Source organism: Glycine max, chromosome 8, assembly GCF_000004515.6.
Source record: "Glycine max cultivar Williams 82 chromosome 8, Glycine_max_v4.0, whole genome shotgun sequence".
NCBI lineage: Eukaryota > Viridiplantae > Streptophyta > Magnoliopsida > Fabales > Fabaceae > Glycine > Glycine max.
In genome coordinates, this window is record NC_038244.2 from 7,367,307 (window position 1) to 7,375,876 (window position 8,570).

At 30.9% G+C, this 8,570-nt stretch overlaps 1 protein-coding gene across 1 annotated transcript; it reads left to right on the forward strand.

The window, feature by feature from the left end:
- Positions 1-4,429: 4,429 nt before the first annotated feature.
- NCED2 (9-cis-epoxycarotenoid dioxygenase 2) lies at positions 4,430-6,577 on the forward strand. Its single transcript, NM_001254322.2, has one exon. It carries the CDS (start codon positions 4,564-4,566, stop codon positions 6,331-6,333), a length of 1,770 nt encoding a protein of 589 aa, NP_001241251.2. The 5' UTR covers positions 4,430-4,563; the 3' UTR covers positions 6,334-6,577.
- The last annotated feature ends 1,993 nt before the right edge of the window (positions 6,578-8,570 follow it).

The window sequence follows — 8,570 nt, forward strand, 5'->3', positions numbered from 1 at the left end:
TCCAAATCCGTTGAATTTTTTTTCTTTTTTTAACCTAGAGGTTTTTGCTCCCTTGGATTGAGGCATCATTAATCTTAATCCAAAAAAATTTCTAACCATAAAATTAAAAAGAAAAAAAAATTATGAGGTGGGAAGAGTCGTGAATCCATCACTAACTATGACTACGATGGTTTCCTCTAACACTATGTCAGGACCAATAATAATTTTTACGTGAGTGTGTCATAGATCATTATAATAACTTTATTAATGATAGACTGTGGCCATGCAAAAATATTTCCATCAAAAGAAAAATAATGTTGACGAATAAGACCATCAGGGACTGATTTTAACGAACAAATTAGTTTCATAGTAGAAGTTTACACTCAATGTTGATGATTTTGGGAGGTTTTGGGTGGAGATTTTGATAAAAGAGTATAAAAGTATAAAAATTCAAATTCTAGATATAAAAAAATGATATACAAAAAGTAATTGGACATTTCAATGTCAATCAGTGTAGAGTAATAAGCATGAGGTGATATGTTCAAATATCAGTGAGACCATTATAAAAAAAATCATACCTATACAAATAATTTGCTAAGTATATATTAATTTGATGCATAGTGCAATTAATTTATCAGTATTTCAATAATTAATTTGGGGTGAGAAAGGGATATGTCACGCATAAAACCTATGGCGTAGCTGGCTCATATTAGGTCTAGGTTATTATATGAATTTATTTGTAAGTCAAATTGAGATATTTTTAAAGGTTTTTCTATTCAAATTAATCATGCTAACACATTTAAGAATTTTTTGAAGTCTATCATGCATATTAAAATAAATCAAATTATTATTATTATTATTATTATTATTATTATTATTATTATTATTATTATTATTATTATCTATTAAACTGATTAGCTTAGATATAAATTTAGATCCATCGAAGTATTTAGTGATAGGTTTGTTAGTCTATTAAAAGATTTTATTACAAGCAAAATTTTTATGAAATCAACTTTAAGATAGATTAGGTTAGACTTTTTTATAAAAAAAATATCAAAATTGATTTTTAAAACGGTTAGATCTTAAAGGAAGACGTGCATTTAATAAATAAATAGGACTCCTATCTTAAAAAAAATTATATCATTACGGGTATCTTAAATTTAAAAAATAAGAAAATTAATCCTGATCCAATAAAGTGTAATTTGAGTAATTAAACTATTTTTAAATTTTATAATGGCAGAACATTACTCTTTTTCTCTTATTAAATACCTAATGGTATAATACAGTTTGGGTTAAGGGATTCTGAATGTCGTCCCAGAGCTGAAGAAAACAGCAGGGACCAGATACATTAATACGTAGTAATCCATTTGCATGGGCCACACCATATATAGTTTTGTATAAAGTATCATGAGAAGGAAGAAACAGTGAGATCGATGTCAATTAAAGTGTCTGTGTATTTGGGTAACTATAGCATGCAGTTATTAATGATGTGACTAAGAATCGTGGTCGAAAACAAATAGCCATATAATAATAGCACACCTATTCCTATTCTTGTTGATCCCCCACTATTCAGATAATTAAACTGAAAAATATGAAAATAAATAAATAAAACAGTCCTTAGCTTACTCCAAATGAAACAGTACTTATTAACTGCCTCTCTCTATCGATCTCATTTTCATCTTACTTTTATGGGTACCATTTTATATTTAACTCTGAATTATATTATATTTTAAAATATAAAATGTGTTCAATGATTAAAAAAAGAAAAAATATTATAAATTTATCCTTTCTAATAATAAAATTAATATTTTAACACCTAAAATTTATCTAAAAAAATTATGCAATATTCATCAATAAAGGTAGGATATAGGGGAAACTACAGAAATTCACAATAGACTATTATAGACGTGCAAATGAAGAAATAAATTATGGTAATTATAAAGAGTACACCAACTTTAAAAACAAGGCTTAATCTTCTACTTAATTAATTTAAATTATTTTGAAATATGTATTTTGAAAAGACTAATCAATAATCTTATATTCAGCTTATATATATGAAATAAAATATATTAAGTTTTATTGTTTAGATTTATTTAAAATATAAATGTAATAAACTAATGAAATGCATTTTAGTCCATTAATTTAAAGCCTCATCTTTGTTTTTTTCATCTCTAATTTCAAATAATTTTAGAAAAAAATGTTAACTACACATTTTTTTTAAAACACTCACATTAATGAATTATTATTAATTAGGTTGAAATACAATTTTTGTTCTTTTATTTTTTTAATCTATAATTTTTTTAGTTGAGACATTTTGTCATTCACTTTTAAAATATTCATAATTTTAGTCTCGCGTCTTTCTCTTTTAAAAATTGTAATTTTAGTTCTTTTGGTCATTTTTTTTTTCTGAATTTGATCCTTTAAATGAAATTCAAATTTACTAATAATTAAGCCAAAAATGAAATAGAAAAGGTTAATTTCTTCTAATGTTTTTGAGAATGGATCGATCTGGTTCACATTAGTTCAAAATTAAAAAAATATACTATTATTTCACAAAGTAATGAGGCCACGTTCTTTTTAGAATGGAACGATTTGGTTCACATTAGTTCAATGGAGTATAATTTAAGTAATCATATTAACATATATACCAAAATGATATTAAGTGGGTTAATTTTAGAGACATAAAGGAAACAACTTAAAAATTTCAAAATTTTATTAGAAATTTCATTATTTCACAAAGTAATGAGGCCTCGTTGTTGTATTTAATTACGATGATTTGTGCCAAATATTATAAGGATGCAAGTATATTCTTAATTAATGATTCACGTATATGTCATAAATATTTACTGTACAGAATTCAATTACTGTATACAGAATTCAATTTTTGTTTGCAAATTTAAAAATTTGAAGCTTACATTTATTTTAATTTTAAGGTTAAATTAATTTTTTAGTCCTCTAATATATTATTTAGGTTTAATTTAATCTTTTAATATATTTTTTATTCAATTTAATCATTTAATATTTTAAATCAATTCAATTTAGTCATTTTTAAATTATAAAAAATTATACTTTGTGATGGTTCAAAACCACCATTAAGTAATTTTAAACAACCACAAAATACTTATTTTTCAATAAAATGAATCTAAAAAAACTAAAGGATCAAATTGAAAGAAAAAAATTAAAAGAACAAATTGAATAAAAAAATAAATTAGAAGATTAAAAAACTAATTTAACCTAAAAGGTATGAGTGCACAAAAAAAAACTAATTTAATCTGATCCTTTAGTTTGTATTTTGTCCAATTTGATCCTCTAATTTTTAAAATCGGTTCATTATTATAAAAAATATCTAATTCAAAAATCCCTTATTGACATTTTTGAACTGTCATAAAGGGAGAATTTTTCACTGAACAATCAAATTAAATCAATTTAAAAATTTAGAGGACCAAATTGGATCTAAAAAAAAATAGAGAATCAAATTAAATTTAAAAGATAAATTAGATTACTAAGAAATTAATTTAACCTCATTTATAAAATAAAAGATTCATGATAAGAAGGAAAAAATAAATTTTACAATAAAATACTCAATCGAAATACCACAATAATTTTGACTGAATCTGAATGTAATTAAAATTAAAATAAATCATTAATTATTTTATTCTATATTTATTAATTATACATAAATGGTAGCATTAATTTTTATGCATATACTTAATACTTTTATTTTCTTTTATTTTAAATATTACTTGTTTTAATACAATTGAATTTAGCAAACTGACCTTTGTAGTTTTGGGGAGATTTTTTTTTTTGGGGGGAAGTGTATATTAACTTTATATATAAAAGATTCAAGATTATAAGGAACAAAAAAAAATTGCTATAAAAATCTCAATCTGAATACCAAAATAATTATTACTGGATCTGAATGTAATTAAAATCAAGCATTAATTATTTTATTTTAAATTTATTAATTCATTAATTGCACATAATTGATAGCAATAACTTTTAACGCATATAGCTGTCAAAAAAAACTTTCAACGAATATACTTATTACTTTTTTTTGTTTTTATGTTATTTTAATTATTATTTGTTTTAATGAATACAATTGAATTTACCAAAATGACCTTTGAAGTTTTTTTGGGCAAATTATTTTGGCAAGTGTATATTATTACTTTATTTTATATAATAAAAGAAAAGATAAAAGATGTATTCAATACCCGCAGACGCATAGTTGATTGAATCGAACCTGTTGTTTTAAACCTTTTTGATCTTAAAATGGACCGAATTTGATCTCTCCTAAGAGCAGCGGTGTAAGACTGCGTGAGGGTTTTGGTGGGGCGATAGGTTTGAAGCAATTCAAATCCTCCCTTTCCCTAACAAAAAATAAAAAAAAAATATTTTCTTCTTCCCCACTCTATTTATACCGAATTTTCCCTCTCCCTTTCTACCCCCAAAACCCCTCTTCACTTTCAATCTCTTTCCCTTCCTTTCCTTGTCTTTTTATTTTTTTACATCAAAATTAAAATAATAACACCCATCAAACAAACCACACTTCTCCCCCTCCCTTTGAAAACACCTCAATCAATCTCGATGATCATGGCAGCACTCAATTCAAGCACTTGTGCCAAACCTCAATTCCCTCACCCTCTCTCCTCCTCTTTCTCTTCTTCTTCATCATTAACAAGAGATTTGGGCTTCCCCACAAGGTTTCAGAAGAAGCCCATTAGAAAGGTGGTGGATTGTGCTCTACACTCCCCCCCAGTGATCCATTTCCCAAACCAGCCCTACAACAAACCTGAAATTACCAAAGAACCCACCACCTCCACCGCGGAAAGGCCTCAGTGGAACCCATTCCAAAAAGCCGCAGCAAAGGCCCTCGACATGTTCGAGAGCGCGTTGCTCTCACGCGAGCTCAACCAACCCTTTCCCAAAACCACTGACCCACGCGTCCAAATTGCCGGTAACTTCGCCCCCGTTCCGGAACACCCCGTCGAACATTCTCTCCCCGTTATTGGCACAATCCCCGACGCCATTAACGGCGTCTACCTCCGTAACGGCGCCAACCCATTGTTCAAGCCAAAAGCGGGCCACCACCTCTTCGACGGCGACGGAATGGTCCACGCCGTTAAATTCAATGACGGCACCGCCAGCTACGCGTGCCGCTTCACCGAAACGCAGCGTCTCATGCAGGAGCGCAAATTGGGAAAACCTGTGTTTCCCAAGGCAATCGGCGAACTCCACGGCCATTCCGGCATCGCGAGGTTGATGCTGTTCTACGCAAGAGGCTTGTGCGGCATCGTCGACCACCGCAGAGGCGCCGGCGCAGCCAACGCCGGCCTCGTCTTCTTCAACGGAAAACTCCTCGCCATGTCGGAGGATGATTTCCCCTACGAACTCCGAATCACCGCCTCCGGCGACCTCGAAACAATTGGCCGCTACAGCTTTCACGGCCAGCTCAATTCCTCCATGATCGCGCATCCGAAGGTCGATCCTGTCTCCGGAGAGCTTTTTACCCTAAGCTACGACGTCACGAGCAAGATCCTCAAATACTTCCATTTCTCGCCCGAGGACGAGAGGAAGTCGCCGGACATAGAAATTCCCCTTGACGCGCCGACGATGACGCACGACTTCGCGATCACGGAGAATTTCGTGGTGATCCCGGACCAGCAGGTGGTGTTCAAGCTCGGCGAAATGATCAAAGGAGGATCGCCGGTGATCTACGACGGCGAGAAGAAATCGCGGTTCGGAATACTGCCAAAGTACGCTTCCGACGCGTCGAGCATCGTGTGGGTGGACTCGCCAGACACGTTCTTCTTCCACTTCTGGAACGCGTGGGAGGAACGCGACAAAGACGAAGTGGTGGTAATAGGTTCGTGCATGACACCACCAGATTCAATATTCAATGACAGAGAAGAGAGACTGAAGAGCGTTTTAACAGAAGTAAGGCTGAACATGAGAAGCGGGAAGGCGAGGAGGAGGGTGCTGGTGGAGGAAATGAACCTGGAGGCAGGGATGGTGAACAGGAAAAGGTTGGGGAGAAAAACACGGTTCGCATATTTGTGCATAGCGGAACCGTGGCCGAAGGTGTCGGGGGTGGCGAAGGTGGACCTGGAGAGTGGGGAAGTGAAGAGGCACGAGTACGGAGAGAGAAGGTTCGGTGGAGAGCCATTCTTCTTGCCAACACGTGGAGGGAATGGGAATGAGGATGAAGGGTACGTGATGGCTTTTGTGCATGACGAGATGACGTGGCAGTCCGAGTTGCAGATTCTGAATGCACTTGATTTGAAGTTGGAGGCCACTGTCATGCTGCCTTCAAGAGTGCCCTATGGCTTCCATGGCACGTTTGTGGAGGCTCATTGAAGTCCACCTGGACTATTTTATTTGGTCGCTTAAACGGTAAAACACATTTCAGACAACAAACATTTTGTTGCCTTTTCTACCCTTCTCAATAATAAATATTTATCTATGCTTTCGCGAATCAGCTTGTAGTTTGTGGATGAAGCTCAGCTGCTTTCTGTTTCTTGCTTCCTTTCTTTTGTTTTAAAAAAGAATTCGCTTTCTGTTTGGCTTTTGGTTCTTCAATTTTCAATCTTGCCTTCCTGACTCTCTTGTCATATGTCATAGTGTTGTCTGCATTTGGACCTGAACGTTAACTAACCGCTTATCATCTCATTCAGTCAGAATAACACTAAAAAAATACATATTTGTCACTCTAAACAGCTTTCTAAGTAAAGTTAGATCCTCTTTAACTGGTGTAATGATCATGATCATACATACTTGTTATCTTATAACATTTCATTAATACACCTACGACTTTCTATAGTATAAAATGTATTTCATCCTTTTCTTATAAAAAGGAATAACGATACTATAACCTAGCGGTTAATGGCCGGTGGAATTTATAAAGCAGTATATGCTTATCCAATTCCAAAAACTAGTATTCTTTTTCTTAAAAGATGGGTTTGACACTGATTTTAAAACTGATACTGGATTACTAAATTAATCATACTGGACAACCTATGAACTACACGGTGGTCAAAGCTTGGTAGCCCACGTGTTAAGCTACGTGATTACATCACCAGACGGTGACCAATTTACGTCACGCAGTGGAATGTTTACTTTTCTATTAATATTTTCTTATAAATCAAAATTAAATCATATATATTCAAAATTTATCATATTCACACATCTTATTTATTCTAATATTAATATATTCAACTCAATTTAACTGCCCACTTTATAAACAATCAAATGATAATTATTCTATCATTTAAAATATTACTATGTAGTATTTTTCTAAGTACATATTATCAAGAATTAGAGTACAAAGATATTTTAACTAATTATATGCAAAAAATCTTATAAGCGTAAATGACAGTGAAAAAGAGAACAATCAACATAGTTAATAACTTAATATACTAATTAGAAATATATAATATATCGAGCACTATACAATATTTTTTTGTATAATTCAAATAATATGACGAGTAAAATATATATTTTTTCTTCTAAAGATAGAATTAAATTGGATATAATGAGAAGACAAATCATTAGGAAATATTCCAAAAAAGCCAAGTCATTCATAAACTACAATCCAAGTCCAATTCGTCACTAGACAGTATAAAAATAACTAATGACTATCTTCCATAAAACCAAAACAAAACATATAAGATATAGTATGTACTTGAGACGATATTTCTCTTTTACACAAATTAACTCGAGTACGCAATCCATCCAAAATAGCCATGCAAGACAATAGAATCATATTGAGAGCAACAAGTCTTTTTCCAAAAATGTTATAATTTTTATTTTATCTTTCATTTTAAACTTGCTATTTTTCATAAAAAAAAATAGAATTTTAAACTTGTTCATATATTGTTTTCACTATTTTTAAAAAAAAATCAAAACAATTAAAATCAACATAAAAGATTATAGTTGAAATGTTTAAATATGTGAATTTCATTTTTTATATTTAAGAATTTTAATTTTTCAGTTAATAAAATCATATGAAAAAAAATTAAAAAAATATTTTTATTTTTAGAATAAAATAAAATATCATTTTAATATTTTTTATAAAATAAGTGCTATTGTTTAATGTGTCATTAGAAGTTTTTATTATTGTAATTAACGTGTGTTTTCCAAATATTATTTAATATATTTTTTCAAATGGGATGTTGAATATGCATTTTATTTTTAATGAGTCATTATAAAATATTCATTAGTCCAAATATTTTCTATATATATAACTCAAGTGAGAATAAAAGTAATTAATACAAATCTTTAAATTTAAAATAAAAAATCTTAGACTAAAAGATTTCAGTTAAATTATCCACCAATAATGGCAAGGTTGAAACGACAATAATTATAGAATTTATTGATGCATTTAAAATATACTTAATTGCAAGTGTGCCCTATTATGATAATAACAAGGACGTGAGTCCATATACCATACCCAAAACACTAATTAGTAATTACCAATTTTAGAAAATTCTTATAACACAACATAAGAATTTTTATTGGCTTTACTTGTGTTAAGCCAGTTGGAAAGTTTAGCTAGCTATCAATAATAGGGCTTGAATCTTATTTTAGGGGTCTGA

Coding starts and splice junctions, on each gene's coding strand:
- NCED2 (NM_001254322.2), top strand. CDS start 4,564: ATGATCATGGCAGCACTCAATTCAAGCACTTGTGCCAAACCTCAATTC.